This window comes from Sus scrofa, chromosome 1, assembly GCF_000003025.6.
Source record: "Sus scrofa isolate TJ Tabasco breed Duroc chromosome 1, Sscrofa11.1, whole genome shotgun sequence".
NCBI lineage: Eukaryota > Metazoa > Chordata > Mammalia > Artiodactyla > Suidae > Sus > Sus scrofa.
Genome location: NC_010443.5, coordinates 265,790,787 through 265,811,558, shown reverse-complemented (window position 1 = coordinate 265,811,558; position 20,772 = coordinate 265,790,787). Strand labels below are relative to the sequence as shown.

At 40.2% G+C, this 20,772-nt stretch overlaps 1 protein-coding gene across 2 annotated transcripts in view; it reads left to right on the top strand.

Moving 5' to 3' along the window:
- Positions 1–20,772, top strand: part of SCAI (suppressor of cancer cell invasion) — a 156,456-nt gene that overhangs the window by 55,541 nt on the left and 80,143 nt on the right. For both annotated transcript variants that reach the window (XM_021068616.1, XM_003122166.6), the window contains exon 3: positions 18,011–18,142. In XM_021068616.1, coding sequence (XP_020924275.1) covers positions 18,011–18,142 — 132 coding nt within the window. The remainder of the gene's footprint in view (positions 1–18,010; positions 18,143–20,772) is intronic.

The window sequence follows — 20,772 nt, the reverse complement described above, 5'->3', positions numbered from 1 at the left end:
TAAAAAAAAATTTATTTTTGCTTTTTAGGGCTGTACCCGTGGCATATGGCAGTTCCCAGGCTAAGGGTCGAATTAGAGCTACAGCTGCTGGCCTATACCACAGCCACAACAACGCGGGATCCGAGCCGCTTCTGCAACCTAACACCACAGCTCACAGCAACACCAAATCCTTAACCCACTGAGAGAGGCCAGGGATCAGACTCACAGCCTCTTGGTTCCTAGTCAGATTCGTTTCTGCTGCACCATAATGGGAACTCCACAAAGTCTATTTTAAAAAATTTGTTTTAGTGATTTTTTTGTTTGTTTGTTTTTGTGTCTTTTTGCCTTTTCTAGGGCCACTATAGTGGCATATGGAGGTTCCCAGGCTAGGGGTCTAATCAGAGATATAGCCACCAGCCTATGCCATAGCCACAGCAGAGGGGGGTCTGAGCTGCATCTGCGACCTACACCACAGCTCACAGCCACGCCGGATCCTTAACCCACTGAGCGAGGCCAGGGATCGAACCCACATCCTCATGATACTAGTCAGATTGGTTTTCACTGCGCCACAACAGGAACCCTTTACTAGAATTTCTTAAGCACTGTCTTAGAACTTCTGTAGTTGTCACCGTGTCCACAGAATAGTAGTATCATGCATGGACCGAAAGAATAGGGTTCCCCTCAATGAATGAGTAGTTGAGGTGGGTGAAGGCATTTTTATTTGAAGATGCTTTCTCTGTGAAATTAGATTAAACAATATAGCATTTAACTACAGCTGTGATAAATTTTCTACTAAGACTTGACAAATGCATTTTAAAAGAAGTGCAACGTACCACCAGTGAAAAGAGTCTGAGGGCCCGTCTCAATATATGCTGATCTTCTCTCCCTCTTCATACCCTCTAATATGCCACATAATGAAGCAATAAAAAGGTTCATTATTTAAACATTAATTATTTTTTATTAATTTATTTTTTTGTCTTTTTGTCTTTTGTCTTTTGTTGTTGTTGTTGTTGTTGTTGTTGCTATTTCTTGGGCCGCTCCTGCGGCATATGGAGGTTCCCAGGCCAGGGGTTGAATCGGAGCTGTAGCCACCGGCCTACGCCAGAGCCACAGCAACGCAGGATCCGAGCCGCGTCTGCAACCTACACCACAGCTCACGGCAACGCCGGATCGTTAACCCACTGAGCAAGGGCAGGGACCGAACCCGCAACCTCATGGTTCCTAGTCGGATTCGTTAACCGCTGCGCCACGACGGGAACTCCTAAACATTAATTATTGATTAACTGGATGGTACATAATATAAAGATTAATTGATTTAACCCTAAATAATGATATAACTATATTGGGAGAGATTCTAGTAGCATAAAAGAACTAATTCCTTATTTGTAATTTTAGAAAATTTATAATGTCAAAAATGGGTGAATCAAGCAATTGCATGAAAAGCTTCTTATGTAGGATTGTAGGGAAACTACCAGGCGAATCAGCCAGAAGAATTGAGAGTTGCCGATGCTGGTGATATAGAGCTGGTGGAGGAATGGTGAGCTAGTGGACTGCTGCTTTTCATCTAAGTGTTTTGAGTACTAGTGAATTGCTCATTGCTAATACTTTTAGCATTTTGATAAAAGTAATATTTTAATATAAATGACAAAAGATAAAAAAACAAATATAAGCAATCTAAGAAAGTGATAAGACAAACCACAGAAAGGGAGAACACATGTGCAAATCATACATCTGGTGAGCTACTTCTATCTAGAATAAATAATGCACTCTTACAACTCAATAATTAAAACACAGCCCATTTAAAAATAGGCAAAGGATTTGAGTATACATTACTTCAAAGGAGATATATAAAGGACCAGGAAGCACATGAAATTAGTCTCAGGGAATTGCGAATCAAAACCACAGTGAGATACTGCTTCACACCCACTGGAATAGCTAATGGAAGAGAGTATTGCCAAGGATGTAGAGACGTAGGACCCCTCACACTGCTGCAGTTGTAAAATGGTGCAGTCATTTGGGAAACAGTCTCTTAGTTCCTCAAAAGGTTAAACATAGAGTTACCCTGTGACCCCCCCCCCATTTTACTGATAGGTATAAACCAAGGGAAATGAAAGCATATGCCCACACCAAAACCTGTAAAAACAAATGTTCACAGCAGTGTTATTCATAATAGGCCAAAAATGAAGTGAGTTCAGATGTCCATCAACTGTTACATGGCTAAACAAAATATGCTGTATGTATACAATAGAATATTATTCAGTTATAAAGAGGAGTTCCTGTTGTGGCTCAGTGGGTTAAGACTCTGACTGGTATCCATGAGGATGCTGGTGCAGTCCCTGGCCTCGCTCAGTGGGTTAATATCTGCTGTTGCCGCAAGCTGTGGCATAGGTCACAGATGTGACTTGGCTCTGGCAGTGCTGTGACTGTGATGTAGGCCGGCAGTGCAGTTCCTAGCTTGGCAACCTCCATGTGTCGCAGGTGCGGCCCTAAAAAAAGTAAAAATAAACCAAAAAAACCCCAAAATATAAACTTGGATGTGGTGATGGTTGCATAACTTAGAAATATATTTAAAACCATTCACCTATACACTTAAATAGGTAAATTGGTGTATGAGTCCTGTCTCAAATTATGTAATACACATGTGTATGTCAAATAATCATATTATAACTTTATTTTATATGTATATCTCCAGTCAGTTATTGCTTAAAGAAATAGTAACTTTCCTTTCTCTTTTGATGAAAAGTTTATTATTTTCTTACTTCTTCTGCCACCTTATTGCAGATAAAACATGCAGTTTAGGGAAGCAGTATATGTTACAGTATATAAATCACAAGTATCTCTCTCTCTTTTTTTTTTTTTGGTCTTTTTGCATATGGAGGTTCCCAGGCTAGGGGTCTAATCAGAGCTGTAGCTACCGGCCTATGCCAGAGCCACAGCAACGTGGGATCCGAGCTGCATCTGCAACCTACACCACAGCTCACGTCAACACCGGATCCTTAACCCACTGAGCAAGGGCAGGGATCAAACCCGCAACCTCATGGTTCCTAGTCTGATTCGTTAACCACTGCGCCACGACAGGAGCTCCCAGTATCTCTTAATACTTAAAAAAAAAATTTTGCTTAATACAAATCAGGTATTTGCCTGGTTAACAGCCTCCTCTCAGAGTATGCTGAGATGTTGGTTTCGGGTGGTCTGAAGTGATTTTCATGTTACCTGTTTTTAGCATGCTCTCTGTGTAGACCTTTGGCTGTGGCTGCTGCCATCTTTGTCATTAAGAACACTGTAAACCAGCTATAATGGAAAAAATAAAAAGCATTATTGAATTAAAAAAAAAAAGAAAAGAAGGAAAAGTCTATAGGGCCTGCACTTCTTTACCTATTACGTAAACGTAGTGTTTTGGCTGGTGATTGAGACTCGGGCTTGATCTTGTTCCCTTTAGAGTTATTTATATATTTTTTTCCCTTTTGGCCATCTGGTGGGATATGGAGTTCCCAGGCCTGGGATCAGATTAGAGCTGCAGTTGCAGCAATGCTGGATCCTTGAACCCACTGCACCAGGCCAAGGATTGAACCTGAGTCCTAGTGCTGCAGAGACACCACTGGTCCCATTGCGCCACAGTGGGAACTCCACCCTCTTGAGTTTTTGTGTTGTGACTAAAAGGCTCTTTATTTATTTATTTATTTATTTTTGTTTTTTACAGCCGCACCTGCGGCATGTGGATATGGAAGTTCCCGTGCTAGGGGTTGAATCAGAGCTGCAGCTGCCCGTCTACGCCACAGTAATGCCAGATCTGAGCAGCGTCTGCAACCTACACCACAACTCACAGGAATGCTGAATCCTCAACCCACTGAGCAAGGCCAAGGATTGAACTCACATCCTCATGGATCCTAGTTGGGTTTGTTAACCGTCCAGCCACAATGGGAACTCCTTAAAAGGCTCTTTAAATTGAACTACATTGTATTTGACTGCTGCCTCTATGGGTTTTCCACCCAAGACAGTTTTTATGAATTATTAGCCCTAGGCTGCTTTAAGTCATGTTTCCTCACACCATTTTCTGAAGTACAAATATTTGATACTTTCAGTTTGCATGTTTTTGTGTTTTCTGCCTCATTAACTTCATAAGTAGTCTTTGCATGTATCTTGCTAATAGTAATTTTTTGTAGACGACTGACAGGGTGGCTTTCTTTCCTTTCTGTTAGTCTGTGTGCTGTTCACTCACCTGAATAAATATTAAAATTTGCATATGTGTATGTATTAGGTAAACACATCTCCTTCTTCACATTCGGTAGGCAAAAATGAGGAGTTCCAGTCATGGCACAGCAGAAACTAATCTGACCGAGAACCATGAGGTTTCGAGTTTGATCTCTGGCCTTGCTCAGTGGATCAAGGATCTGGCGTTGCCATGACCTGTGGTGTAGATTACAGACACGGCTCGAATCTGATGTTGTTGTGGCTGTGGCGTGGACTGGCAGCTGTAGCTCCAATTAGACCCCTAGCCTGGGAACCTCCATGTGCCTTGGGTGCAGCCCTTAAAAAAAAAAAAAAAAGGAGTTCCCGTCGTGGCGCAGTGGTTAACGAATCCGACTAGGAACCATGAGGTTGCTGGTTCGATCCCTGTACTTGTTCAGTGGGTTAACGATCCAGCGTTGCCGTGAGCTGTGGTGTAGGTTGCAGACGCGGCTCGGATCCCGAGTTGCTGTGGCTCTGGCGTAGGCCGGTGGCTACAGCTCCGATTGGACCCCTAGCCTGGGAACCTCCATATGCCGCGGGAGCGGCCCAAGAAATAGCAACAATAATAACAACAACAACAACAAAAAGACAAAAGACAAAAAAAGACAAAAAAAGACAAAAAAAAAAAATGTCTTTATAGTCTCCTGGACAAATATCTTGTTTTGTTTTTTGTTGTTTGTTTTTGCCCCATAACATGTGGAGTTCCTGGTCTAGCGATCAGATCCGAGCTGCAGCTGCAACTCACGCCACATGGGATCCTTTAACCCACTGTGCAAGGCCGAGGGTCGGACCTGCACCCCCAGTGCTCCAGAGATCTTGGATCTCATTGTGCCACAGTGGGAACTCTGACAATATCTTTCAAATGGCCTTCTGGCTACATGTGTATCAGCACTGCTCTGTGCTCTGACGCCATTGGCTTTTTTTTTCCTTCACCTCTCTTTGCCCTCAATTCATTCAGTTTCTTTATATCTGGAACTAAGAGAAGTTTGGTACCTATGGATTTCTCTTAATTTTTTTTTTTTTTTTGGTGTAGCACCCAGTAGCTTGATGTGGGATCTCAGTTCCCAAACCTGGGATTGAACCTGGCTGCAGTGGTGAAAGCACCAACTCCTAACCACTAGACCACCAGGGAATGCCCTTTCAGTCATTAATACAGCTTGGAACTTAACTGCAGTCACATGTTGGAGTAATTCAGAAGAATTATTCTCAGAAAATAATCTCTGTATAATTGCAGGTAGTTTTCTGCTAACTGTGGTATGTGAAGATGCTTTGCACTCTGTTTGGTTCATATTATAAGAACACCATCTGACCAAGTAGTAGCTCCTTGTTCCTTTTACACTAAATACAGTAAAACCATCATCATCACCCCCCGCACAGACACAAACTCAACATTTTTTCTGTACTTGGTATTTTTCAATTTATGTTCTGTTTTGGGTGCACTTATAACATTTTAAAAATAATTTTAAAGTGAATTATAATTTGCAGGGCAATTTTATATCCATTAGTTCATTTTATTGCCCAATAACTTTATGAAGAAGCTTTTTTTTTTTTTTTTTGTCTTTGTAGGGCTGGTTCCACGTCATATGGAAGTTCCCAGGCTAGGGGTTGAATCCGAGCTGTAGCCACCGGCCTACACCGCAACTCACAGCAACACCAGATCCTTAACCCCCTGAGCAAGGCCAGGGATCAAACCTGTGTCCTCGTGGATACTAGTTGGGTTTGTTACCACCGAGCCACAATGGGAACTCCTGGAAGCTATGATTAATGTTCCATTTTGATAGCTGAGCAAACATGTGTGTGACACTCTCTAATGCTGATACTTAAGTATACCATCTTTTTACCTGTCTTTTAAAATATCTGAATGTATCAGACAATGATCTCTTTTCTACCGTGTGATTTCTATACCTTCTCTTGGTCAGAATAAATCTTGTATTGTATTTTGGTGTCATTTCATGTATATTCCATTCCTTCCTCAGCCTGTTTCTTTTGGTCTAATCACAGGGTCGTTCCCTATCTTTTTGAAACATTACTAAACTGCGGAATAATGACGGTGATAGTGTACATTATGTAGTGTTTTCCGACTCCTTTCACACCTACATCCTCTCGTTCTCTCTTCACAACCCCTTATCTGAGCTAGGCAGAACAAGTGTAAATTGCTTGTTTTTGTAGATTAAAAACCTGCAACTCAAAGTGTTAGCTACAGTTTTTTATTTGTTTACCGTCACAAAACTAGGAAGTATTTGGAATAGGAATGCTACTTCTGTCTTAATCCAGGGCCCTTTCCACTCTGTTCTGACATTGCATTGTGCTTCCTGTTTTGATGTTATCTGTCATATATAATTTTCTCTGATTTCGTTCATACTTTCATATTGCCAACCACTTACTCAGAATTAAATCCAAAGCAATTTCTCGTGTTGCTTTGTCAAGACTGCCTCTAAAAAGAAATTGTCAACGAAGCAGGTCTGTAACTTGCCAGATGTCCTGTGTTTTGCAGAACAAGTCCTTGAGCAGTCGTCTGCATTCGGTGCTCTTTTGCTCATGTGCCCATTTTGTAAAGTGTTAGGACTCTGTCCTATACAGACGTTGGTATATGTACAATTGTGTGTCCTTGGGCTGCTGTAATAAATTACCACAAACTGGGTGGCTTAAAACAGCAGAAATTTGTGCTCTCACACACAGGAGACCATACAGCCATCAAAGTGTTGGCAAGATTGGTCCTGTGCCTTTTGCTTAGCTTCTGGTGGTTCTTCGGCGTTCCTTGGCTTGTAGCTACGAAGAGCTCCAATCTCTGTCTCTTTCTTCGTTTGGCTGTCTTCCCTCTGTCTTCACATGGCATTCTCCTCTCTGTGGGTGTTTGTCTCTGTGTCTCTTTTCCTCAGCTTATAAGGACACCGGTCATACTGGAGTTCAGACTCACTCTGTTGGAATATGATTTCGTGTTAACTTACATCTTAATTCTATCTACAAACACACTATTTCCAAATAAGCTCGCACTGAGAGGTACAAGGGGTAAGGACTTCAACATACTTTTTTGGCTGGGGGAGATGCAATTCAACCCTCAACAAAGTATGTCTTTTTTTCTTTGTCTCTACTTTTTTTGGCTGCCCTGTGACATACGGAGTTCCCTGGCCAAGGATCAGATCCCAGCTGCAGCTGCAAGCACGCCACGGCTGTGGCAATGCCAGATCCTCAACCCACTGAGCCAGGCTGGGGATTGAACCCATCTTCTGGTGCTCCAGAGATGCTTCTGATCTCTGTGCCACAGAGGGAACTCCTCTTTGTCTCCACTTTTATTGTTACCCATGTGGTATGGTTACATACATGCTTTCCATAAATGTCTATAGAACCAGCCTTGTTTGTACATGATCAAATGTATTTTTCCCCACATAATTGATAGATATATGTATTTCATTCATGTCTTAATCTACCATTTATTTTTAAGGAAACCAGTGAAATTGCATTTGTGAAATTGTATTCACAGTTTTATATTAAAGTTTCAATTATCCATGATCTATTAATACTATAAGCATTTGAGGCCATGACAACTGTTTGTATAATATGGAGCTTGGCTTGTAATTTTGCTTCTTTATATTGTCCTTCCCTTTGGTGTCAGGGTTAAGTTAGCTCATTATAATGAATGTCGGAAGGGAAGTATACATTAAAATGAATGTTGGAAGGGAAGTTACCTGTTTTTTTCAGTGGCAAAACTTATTTGTAAAACCACGTGAGTCAGATGTTCATCTTCCCTCTTCTTTCTCTTCACATAATAACTGTGTAGCTCAATGAATTTTCACAGTGTTAACTCCAGGTCAAGAAATGAAATATTTCTAGCATTCCTCTTATTTCCTGCTTCCTCCCTAAAAGGAACCATTATCTTGATCAGTTTGTCAATTACCATAGTTTAGTTTTTATTTGTTTTGTACCTTATGTATTCTTTTGGGTTTTCCTACTTTCACTCAACAGTGTGCTGGGTTCATCCATGGTATTGCAGGTAGCTGTAGTGGGTTCATTTTCATTACACTATAATATTCCACTTATTTATCTATTTCACTATTGATAGATACTTGATTCCAGATTTTGGTAGTTACAGATTTTACTTCTATGAACATTCATGTTAATGTCTTTTGGTGCATACCCAGTGCATATCTGTTGGTATATTCCTAGTGGCTGCGTATACATTAGTAGATATTGCTAAATCTTTTTTTAGTAGTTTCTATTGCTGCACATTTCTTTCAACACATGGGGTTATCAGGTTTTTAAAAAACATTTGAGACATTCTGGTAGATCTGTCATTTTAACTTTAACTTACACTTCTCTGATGACTAATGAAAGTCACCACCCTTTCATTTGGTCATCCCCTTTTGTGAAACGTATGCTCAAGGCTTTTGCTCACCCTCACCCTCTCCTTTTTTTGTTGGACTATTTGATTGCCTTTTCTTACTGACTTGTAGAGGTTCTTCAGTTATTATTTTGGTTAAAAACCCTTTGTCAAATATATATTGCGAATAACTTCCTTTCCTCTGTGGCTTGTCTTTTCACTCTCTTAATGGTATCTTTTTTTTTTTTTTTTTTTTTCTTAACGGCCCCACCTGCAGCATATGGAAGTTCCTGGGCTAGGGGTTGAATCAGAGCTGCAGCTGCTGGCCTGCGCCACGGCCACAGCAATGTGGGATCTTAGCCACATCTGTGACCTACCCTGCAGCTCATGGCAACACTGGATCCTTAACGCACTGAGAGAGGCCAAGGATCAAACCCACTTCCTCAACCCACTGAACCACAACAGGAACTCCTTAATGGTGTTTTTTGATGAACACACTGTGTATTTGATTTTTAAAACTATCCAATTTTTCTTGGTAATCTGTTTAAGAAATCTTTTTTTACCCCATGGTCATAGGGATAGCCTTATATTATCATAACGTAACTATTTTGTTTTACCTTTTATGTTTATATCCACAGTCTACCTAGAATTTACATTTGTGTATGATGTAGGTCGGAGTCAAGATTCATGGTTTTTCTTCTAATTTAGATATCCAGTTGACCCAGCACTAGCTCTTTTCCCCTTTCTTTCTTTTTTTTTTTTTTGTCTTTTTTGTTGTTGTTGTTGTTGTTGTTGTTGTTGTTGTTGCTATTTCCCCTTTCTTTCTTTTTTTAAATAAACTATTTTTTCTGGTTGCCTCACTACCACCTTTGTTACATATCAAGGATCCCCGTACATGTGGATCATTTCTCAACTCTCTGTTCTGTTGTATTGATCTGTTTTTCTCTTCCTGCACCAATACCACAGCCTTCAGCCCTGCAGCTTTACAGAAGTCTCGAAATCCAGTGGAATAAGCCCTTCCATCTTGTTATTCTTTAAGGTTATTTTAGCTGCTTTTGGCTCTTGGTATTCCCATATAAATTATAGAGCCAGTTTTTCCTTTATCACAAACTTAAGATTTTGATTAGTACTGCATTAAATCTATAGGTCAATTTAGGGAGAATTGATGTCTTTATAATTTTGAAACTTTTGAGTTAAAAAGCATGGCATGTTCTGGAGTTCCCGTCCTGGCGCAGTGGTTAATGAATCCGACTAGGAACTACGAGGTCGCGGGTTTGATCCCTGGCCTCACTCGGTGGGTTAAGGATCCGGTGTTGCCGTGAGCTGTGGTGTAGGTTGCAGACGTGGCTCGGATCCCGCGTTGCTGTGGCTCTGGCGTAGACTGGTGGCTACAGCTCCGATTCGACCTCTAGCCTGGGAACGTCCATATGCCGCGGGAGCAGCCCTGGAAAAGGCAAAAAAGACCAAAAAATAAAAAATAAAAAAGCATGGCATATTCTTTTTTTGTCTTTTTGTCTTTTGTTGTTGTTGTTGTTGTTGTTGCTATTTCTTGGGCTGCTCCCGCGGCATATGGAGGTTCCCAGGCTAGGGGTCCAATCGGAGCTGTAGCCACCGGCCTATGCCAGAGCCACAGCAACGCAGGATCCGAGCCGTGTCTGCAACCTACACCACAGCTCACGGCAACGCCGGATCGTTAACCCACTGAGCAAGGGCAGGGACCGAACCCGCAACCTCATGGTTCCTAGTCGGATTCGTTAACCATTGCGCCACAATGGGAACTCCATATTCTTACTTTTCTATTAAATCTTCTTTAATTTTTACCTCTCAGAGTTTCACAGTTTTCTGTGATGAGATCTTCCACATTTGCATTATGTTTATTTCTAATTACTTGTTTTTGTTTGATGCTCTTATAAATGATATAATTTTTCTTTATTTAAAGTTTCACTTCTAATTATTTGTTCTTGGGGCTAGAAATATGGTTGGGCTTTTTATAATTCACATCATATCCCGTAACTTTGCTAAACTCACTGATTAATTCTAATACTTAATCTCTACGTTCTTTTGAAATTTCAATGGAGAAGTTTGTATTATCTATGAATATTGACAGTTTTATATCTATTAGATGGAAATATAATCACATTAAAGAGAAATAGATGAAATTAATTTTAATAGTATATTTTATTGAATAACCAAAATATTGTTATTTAGACATGTCACAATATAAAAATTAATGAGATTTTTATATCCCTTGTTTTCATACTAAGTTTTCTAATTTTGATGTATTTTGCATTTACAACACCTCTCAACTTAGAGTAGCCATGTTTCAAGGGCTAAGAAGCCGCATGTAGCCAGTGACTCCAGTTTTGGACAGTGTAGGTCTGGAGGGTGAAACAAACTTTTTTTTTAACCATCAATTTTTATATGTATAACATTTTACGGAAATGCTGACCTGATAATATGTTAAGTGCCAGCGAGAGATTAGATTTTTCAAGAAAGGTTTTACTGAAAAGATGCCATTTGAATAATATCTTGAAATATGCATACAAGTCTCCAGGTGAACAGCATAGGCCAAATTGTAATGTTGTATGAGCAGGACTGGTTCAGAGACTTGTACGTGTCTCAGTGTGGTTGGAGAATAGGTAATCGTGTGAGTGGTGGGTGAGACGGGCCAGCAGTTCTTTACCAGTTATGAGTAATTTATCAGTAATGATGGTTAATATGTTCCTTAAGAAAAGCTTCCAGGGATGTAATTGCTGAGTCTAATGAAAGAATGTACGTGTTGCTCAGTATCCACTGTGAGTCTCAAAGGTCTGCACCAATTTACACTGCCCCTAGCAAAGACGCTGGTTCTAGGACACACTCAACTCCAGTCATTACTATATATATATATTTTTTTTCTGTCTTTTTGCCATTTTTTGGGCCGCTCCCGCCGCACATGGAGGCTCCCAGGCTAGGGGTCGAATTGCAGCTATAGCCGACGGCCTACGCCAGAGCCACAGCAGCACAGGATCCGAGCCGCGTCTGCGACCTACATCACAGCTCACGGCAACACCGGATCGTCAACCCACTGAGCAAGATCAGGCACTGAACCCCGCAACCTCATGGTTCCCAGTCAGATTCGTTAACCACTGCGCTACCACAGGAACTCTCTGTGTATTTTTTGTATGCCCATCACTTTGTTTTTCACCTTTTAAAAATTTCATACTTCCTCTTTTTACTATTTATTTATTTTTTAATTGAAGTACAGTTGATTTACAATGTTGTGTCCGTTTTAGGTGTATAAGCAAAGTGATTCAGCTACATATTTTCCTTCCAGATTCTTTTCCATTATAGATTATTGCTACAAGATAGTAAATATAGTGCCTTGTGCTGTACAGTAAGACCTTGTTGTTTATCTATTGTATATAATCTCATACTCCTAATTTCTCTCTCCTCTACTCCCTTTCCTCTTTGGTAACCATGTTTGTTTTCTATGTCTGTGAGTCTGCTTCTGTTTTATAATTAAGCTTGTGTCATATTTCAGATTCTGAATATAGCTGATGTCATATGGTATTTGTCCTTCTCTGTCTGACTTACTTCACTTAGTGTGATAATCTCTAGGTCCAGCCATGTTGCTGCAAACGTCAGTATTTCATTCTTTTTATTGTAGTAATCCGTGGTATCTAAGTATCACATCCTTATCCATTCATCTGTTGAGGGACATTCAGGTTGCTGAGCAGTGTATTTTTAATGTGCTAACTTTGTTATTTTAGGATGTTTTGGTTTGTTACTGGCAAGGTTTCATGTTTTTTTTCTAAATAATATTGATGTATTACTGCCATCTAGTTCTCAGATCCCATTCAGACTTTACCATTTGTCCTAACAATATCCTTTACAGCAGAAAGATCCAGTTCAGAATCAGGCATCGCACCGCAGTCTTCCTTTCCTTCGGAGGAACGTCTTTGACACTTTTGGAGATTACAGCTTGGTTATTTTGTAGGCTATCTCTCCCAATTTGGTTTTGTCTGTTTCCTCATGATTAGATTTAAATTATGGGTCTTTGGCAGGAAAATCACTTGCGCTAACTGGTGATACAAGATTCTGATTTGTCTTTATATGAATGATGTTCACTTTGATCACTTAATCAAGGGGACGTCTGTCCGATTTCATTGCTGTGATGTTACTTTTTCCTTTTGGAATTAGTGTGTATTTTGTGAGCAGTGCTCTGGAACTGTCCCATTCACCCTCAGACTTTACATTTATTCATTCATTTATATCAGTATTGCTTTATTATTTCTTATTTTCTTTAGGAGGTTATAATTCATTACTGTCATGGTTTATTTTGATATTGAAATTATCCCCAGTCTGGCCAGTGGGAGCTCCTTCAAGCTAGATCCCATGTCCTTTTTTGTATCCTTGATTTTTTTATTTATGTATTCTAATTTTTTGAGATATCATTGACATATGACATCCTATCAGTTTAAGGTATACACATAATGCTTTGACATATTAAATATTGCAAAATGATAACCACGGTAAGTCTAGATAATAATATCATCTCACACAGTTGCCAATTTGTTTTCTTGTGATGAGCGCTTTAAGATCTACTTTCTTAGCAGTTTTCGGGTATACAATACAGTATTGTTAGCTGTAGTCACGATGCTCAACATCACATTTCCAGAGCTTATTTATTTTATCACTTGAGGTTTGTATCTTTTGACAACTTTCACTGTTTTCTGTCCCTCCTCACCCCTACCTCAGGTAATCAGTCTGTTCTCTGTTTCTGTGAGTTTGGTTTTTTTCTATGAGATTCCACATATAAGTAAGATCCTACGGTGTGATTTATTTCACTTAAGATAATGCCCTCAAGTTCCATCCATGCTGGTCTAAATAGCAGGACTCCCCCTTTTTGCTGCATATGGAAATTCCCAGGCCAGAGATCTAACCTATGCCACAGCAGCAGCCCCAGCTGAAAGGCTTTTTAATGGCTGAATAATATTCTACTATGTACATATACCACATTTTCTTTATCATTCATCTGTTGATAATCACTGAGGCCCTATGTATTTTTGATTTGCCCCTTTCATTCTTTGAGCACGTTGTTGCTCTCTGGCACAGATATTCCAGATGCATCTTGTACCTTTTCTGCCTCAGGGCTATTAGCCTGTTACAATTCTCCAAGGAGCTCTGGTTCCCTCTATTGGAGAGTGGTGTTAAAAGACAAGATTTGGGTGCTCAGTATGTCTGTACTATTGAGTGGGGGAGGTGGTCAGTGATCCCAGGCCCTCTCATTGGACAGCTGTTCAGACCTGGAGAGTATGTATGTGCTGTTACAACCCCCCCCCCACATTTATGTCTCTGTTTTTTAAAATTCATTAGCCATACTTCCAGTTTCAATCCACCGTGTTCATTCTGACCTTATCCCTTTTCGTATTTTTTTTTTTTGTCTTTTTTCTACAAGTATTTTGTTACCTTCACATACTTGGGCCGCTCCCGTGGCATATGGAGGTTCCCAGGCTAGGGGTCCAATTGGAGCTTTAGCCGCCGGCCTACACCAGAGCCACAGCAACACAGGATCTGAGCCGCATCTGCGACCTACACCACAGCTCACAGCAACGCTGGATCCTAACCCACTGAGCAAGGGCAGGGATCGAACCTGCAACCTCGTGATTCCTAGTCGGATTCGTTTCCGCTGCGCCACGGTGGGAACTCCTCTGGATTCTTCAGTTTCACTTTAATGTTTCTAGCTGTGGGATTTTTCTTTGTATTTTCTTTCTTTAAAAAAAAAAAAAACTTTCTTTGAGTCTTTTTAGTTTGAGGTCTTATGTTTTCTCTAATACTGGGAAATTTATGGAAGTTTGTTTCTACAAGTATTTTGTCACCTTCACATACTTTTTTCTTTTCTTCTGTTTCTACTTTGATGTGGATGTTGATTTCCTTCATTTCTCTCTGCCGTATCTCTTGAATTTTCTTTATGTATTATATCTCTTCCTCATGTCTTTTGCCAGAGGACCTTAAACCTGATAATTTAGCTTATTAGTTTGTTCAGCTGTATCCTTTCTGCTCTACAATCTCTCCATCTATTAAGTTTATTTCAGTGATTGTATTTTTCATTCTTAGTATTTTTTCATTTTTTACGGCTGCAGGTGCAGCGTATGGGAGTTCCCAGGCTAGGGGTCGAATCATAGCTACAGCTGTTGGCCTATACCACAGCCACAGCGATGCCAGATGCAAGCTGCAACCTACAACAGAGCTTATAGCAAAGCCAGATCCTTAACCCACCGAGCAGGGCCAGAGATCAAAATTACATCCTTGTGGATACTAATTGGATTCGTTTCCATTGAGTCACAATGGGAACTCCCATACGCAGTATTTTTTATTTGCTTCAGTATGTTTTCTTCCTATTTTGCTTTATTTTTAACATTTTAAGTTTACTAAATTTATTTATGTATTTATTTTTAATTTATTTTTTATTGTTATGTCACAGTTGCAGTCGGATCTGGCTTAGCTGTGGCTGTGGTGTAGGCCAGCAGCTGTAGCTCTGATTAGAACCCTAGCCTGGGAACCTCCATGTGCCGTGGGTGCGGCCTTAAAAATAAAATAAAATAAAATAAAATATTGTTATTTCCCTCAACACAATATTTTATTTTATTTTATTTTATTTATTTATTTATTTTGTCTTTTTGCCTTTTCTTGGGCCGCTCCTGCGGCATATGGAGGTTCCCAGGCTAGGGTTCTAATTAGAGCTACAGCTACTGGCCTACACCATAGCCACAGCCAAGCCAGATCCGAGTTGCATCTGCAACCTACACCACAGCTCACCACAACGCCGGATCCACTGAGCAAGACTAGAGATCGAACCCAGAACATCATGGTTCCTAGTTGGACTCATTTCCACTGCGCTATGATGGGAACTCCTTCTTGCTGTTTTATATCTAATATCCTTTCTTATTGAGTTTGTTTATTTTGAACTTTTATTTTGTTTTTCTTCTATGCACCCCTTTGTCCTGGGGATATTATTAGCCACCTTGGCTCATGAGGTGCGGGGCGGGGGGTGGGTAGAGAAAGTTCAGTTTGTGCCTAGTTTGTGCCTTTCCTTCTGAGTTTAAAGAATGAACAAATGAACGCCAAGTGGGGAGAGGACTTGCCCAGGTTCATCGCAGTGTAGAATCTCTTCCCAGACTCTGCACTTTTCAAGGTCTGTTTCCTTTAGTTAAAAACACCTGGTCTGTGGCATGTGGAAAGAGGTGGTGCGAGGAAGAAACTTGTGAACATGTAGGGACCACCCTGTACTGACCGTGTGTGGTGTAAACCGTGTGCGTTTGTAAACCACTTCAGTGCCACCCACATGTTATCCTGAGGCCCCTTGACAGTTCCAAGCTTGCTGACAGATTTCCTGCCTTGCAATTGCAATTGTCTGTTTAAGACAGAGTTGGAGAGAAAAAAAATTTGTCAGAATAACTATGCCACACGCTAACTCACATCTCTGGTGTCTGGTCCTTGCCTGCTCTGCCTATTTTTTCACTGGGACTGAATTTCCCTATGTTGTCCCAGGGATTTCTTTCTTTTTCATTTTTATTTTATTTTTTTGGCTTTTTAGGGCTGCACCTGCAGCATACTTCCCAGGCTAGGGGTTGAATTGGAGCAGCAGCTGCTGGCCTACACCACGGCCAAAGCCACTCCAGATCCAAGTCGCATCTGCGACCTATGCTGTATCTGTGGCAATGCTGGATCTTTAACCCACTGAGCAAGGCCAGGGATCAAGCCTGCATCCTCCTCGATATTAGTCGGGTTCATAACCTGCTGAGCCACAGTGGGAACTTCTGTCCCAGGATTTCTATCTGTGTGTGAACATAAATGAATTTTTTTTCTTTAATATAGGTTCACACTATATATATTATATAGTAGTATATATACTACTTGCTATTTTTAAAATGGCTAACGTGATTGATTACATAAGAAGATAGTTTGGATTTAATAATAAATATATGTACGTGTGTGTATGTGTGGTTTGTTTGGTTTTTTTAATCTTTTTCTTTGGCTGTGCTATGGCATTAGAAATTTCTGGGCCAGGGATCGAACCTGCACCATAGTTGCAGCCTGTACTACAGCTTCAGCCATATGGGATCCTTAACCTGCTGCACCACAGAGGAACCTCTGTGTCTGTGGTTTTTTTGTTTTTTTCTTTCTAGAGCCGTACCTGCAGCATATGGAAGTTCCCGGGGGCTGAATAGGAGCTGCAGCTGTCGGCCTCCACCACAGCCACAGCAGCGCCAGATACGAGCCGCATCTGCAATTTACACTGCACCCTGTGGCAACGCTGGATCCTTAACCCACTGAGCAAGTCCAGGGATCGAACTCACATCCTCATGGGTACTAGTCGGATTCTTAACCTTCTTAGCCACAACAGGAACTCCAATGTCTTTGGTTTTTATATTGCTCTTACAGTGAAGTGTGCCCATATTACTGCCTTATCACCTTAAGTATAAGTGTAGTCATTAGTGTTCTATGAATTACTTAGCAATTTTCTTTTTTTTTTTTTTTTAGGTTCTTAACAGCTTTTAAATATTATGATACTTAAATAAATATCTTTATGCACAAAGGGCTTTCTATTTGTAGGATCATTTTTCAGGATGGATATACAGAATGGATCAAAAAGATAAATAGGTTAAAAGGATCAACATTTTTATTTCTTAATCATGTAGAGGAGTGCCAGACCATAATAGGCATTCAGATAATATCTATTGGATCAAAGACTATTATTTTATTAAAGTTGCTTTCTAATATGAGTGTACCAATTTTCATTTCTATGCACAGCATGAGATTATCTATTCTCCCAGACTGATACTTAAATTAATTTGATGATTTGATTGTAATCAAGAGATTTCTTTTTTTCTTTTTCTTTTTTTTTTTTTTTTTTTGCTTTTTAGGGCCACACCTGCAGCATATGGAGGTTCCCAGGCTAGGGGTCTAATTGGAGCTACAGCTGCTGACCTACACCACAGCCACAGCAACGCCGGATCCTTAACCCACTGATCGAGGCCAGGGATCAAACCCGCAGCCTCATGGTTCCTATCAGATTCTTTTCTTCTGCGCCACGATGGGAACTCCTGATTGTAATCAGAAGATTTCTCTCTCTTAAATGATGGAGGGGAGAAGGATAAATAAGGAATTTGGGATTCATATATACACACTAATATATAAAATAGGTAACTAACAAGGACCTATTGTATAGCATGGGGAACTATACTCAGTATTTTGTAATAACCCATAAGGGAAAAGAATCTGAAAAAGTATATACATGTATATATTCTTTTATATATACATATAAAATTGAATCACTTTGCTGTATATCTGAAAATAACACAACATTGTAAATCAACATTACTTCAATTTTCAAGATTCAATAAGAAAAGAAATAGAAATGCTATCAGATGGTATAACTAAGGTATGCTTCTTTTTGTATTTCGTCTACTTGGTAAACGGACACATGTTTTCTTACAGGACCGAGTTTGCTCTTAAGGAAATCATGTCCTCTGGAGGTGCCGAAGATGACATCCCACAGGGAGAGAGGAAAACAGTTACAGATTTTTGTTATCTTCTGGATAAGTCTAAGCAACTGTTCAATGGGTTAAGGTTAGTGGATGCTTGATGGCTTAAACTTTTCTCTAGTTCTGTATCTTGGCTGATGTGTGGTTATGGGTAGAGTGTTATATAAAGGAAAGGTTATGGAGAGAGTGTTATGTAAATGTCTGTACTAGGAATGATTGTGCTTTTGTTTTTTTACCCTGTTTCGTCATTCTCAGATGAAAACACACTAAGAGAGGAGGATAGCTTATATTGTTTTATTCAAGACGAAGGAGATATTTTGTTGGAGGTTTGGGATCCTTACTCCATGTCACCCCTGTTTTACATCTGATTTCACACTGCAAGATCGGGGATTAAGGAGCCCAGGGTGCACATGCAAGTGAGCCCAGGGCCTCTCTTCTGTTGCACCTTTTTGTTGTTGTTGTTGTCATCGTCGTTGTTGTTGCTGTTGTTTTGTCTTTTTGCCTTTTCTAGGGCTGCTCCCGCGGCATATGGAGGTTCCCAGGCTAGGGGTCTAATCAGAGCTGCAGCCACCGGCCTATGCCAGAGCCACAGCAATGCGGGATCTGAGCCGCATCTACAACCCACATCACAGCTCACGGCAACGCCAGATCCTTAGCCCACTGAGCAAGGCCAGAGATCAAACCTGCAACGTCGTGGTTTCTAGTCAGATTCGTTAACCACTGCGCCACAATGGAAACTCCATGTTGCACCTTTTGTATACTTGTTTATTTGCTTATTTCTTTTAATCTTTGCTTCTTTTTCTTAGGGTAAAGCCTCTGTTGACTAAAGTACTGATGGAGTGTTCTAGACACTGTAATTTTAGCTTTAGTTGGACGTGCCCTGACTTGTAGCAGAAGCTATATGCACTTTTGGCAAAATGTGTCTTCGATTGTGTATTCTTGTGTGTGGTGGGTAAATAATTTTGTATTTAAATGGCTTAGCCATGTTTCAGTTCATGAGATTCTTAGGATATTGACTTGCTTCTGACTTAAAGCGTCATTACTTTAGATCCAGCCATAAAAAAATTGGTAAAATACTGAGAATAAATAAGTTTTATTTTTGAAAAAAAAAATTTTTTTAAATGCTTTTTAGGGCTGTACCCAAGGCATGTGGAGGTTCCCATGCTAGGGGTCTAATCGGAGCTACAGCCACCAGCCTACATCACAGCTCACTGCAATGCTGGATCCTTAACCCACTGAGTGAGGCCAGAGATCGAACCCACAACCTCATGGTTCCCAGTTGGATTTGTTTCTGCTGCCCCACGACGGGAACTTCTATTTTTGAAATTTTATATAGGGATGAATAATTGTAAAGTTAGTGAGTTGTTTTTATTTTATTTATTTAAATTTTTTTTTATTGAAGTGTAGTTGATTTACAATGTTGCATTAGTGAGTGTAAACTTTATAGTTTATTTCTGGGTAAAAATGAAATCTTTTTTTTTTTCACATATTTTGTAACTACTATATACATCCTTAAGTTCGGAACAGTACTGGGCAGAGTTTATTTTATTTTATTTTTATTTTTATTATTTTTTTTGGCAGAGTTTATTTTAAAGTTAATGTATCTTTTAAAAATTTCTAGGAGTTCCTGTCATGGCTCAGTGGTTAACGAACCCGACTAGGAACCATGAGGCTGCGGGTTAGATCCCTGGCCTCGCTCAGTGGGTTAAGTATCCAGCGTTGCCATGAGCTGTGGTGTAGGTCACAGACGCGGCTCGGATCTGGCATTGCTGTGGCTGTGGTGTAGGCCAGCAGCTACATCTATTCGACCCCTAGCCTGGGAACTTCCATATTTCGAGAGTGCGGCTCTAAAAATACAAAAGACAAAAAAAAATTTATAATGATAAAGATAATACAGGGTCATCAAATGAATCTTACACAACCACTCTATTTAAAAGTATGCTTTTAGACACTTTTTTAAATCTCTATTTTCATTTAATTTTCTTTATATAACTCATCATCTCAAGTTATCATGCTTAATTGCATATGGTATCTTCTTAGGAAAGGTCTCCAGGAGCAGGACCCTGATTGTCATTGTTTTTCTAGGACCTACGCCAGGGTCTTGCACGTTACAGGCACTTAATAAACATTTGTTAAGTGAAGGATTCTAAAGACAGGGTTCTGAACTCCTACACTCTGCTGCTTCTGTCTTGTGCTTCAGAAGAGATTTTTTTTTGCTTTGCTTTTTAGGGCCCAACTCACAGCACATGAAAGTTCCCAGGCTTGGGTTGACTCAGAGCTGCAGCTGCCAGCTGCAGCCGCAGCCACACCAATTCGGGATCTGAGCCATATCCATGACCTACAGCATGGTTCAGGGCAGTGCTGGATCCTTAACCCACTGAGCGAGGCCACGGATCGAACCCACATCCTCATGGATACTAGTCTGCTTCGTCACCACTGAGCCATGACTCGAACTCCTGCAGAAGAAATCTTTGACATAAATTTTTCTTTGGCTTTGTGGATTAAAGAATTGTTATCTTTCACTATTGTAATTCAAAAATCTACCCCAGTGAGCCAGGGTTTTAAGTCCTTTTTTTTTTTTTTCCCTATAATGTTGTAAAACTTTAAAATTGCTTACTTAGACTTTTTTTGTTTGTTCTCCTTTCTTATCCTGTTTATTCAACAGTCCTTTGGCCCCTAGTATGTGCCACATTGTATATTGGGTGTAGATAATTT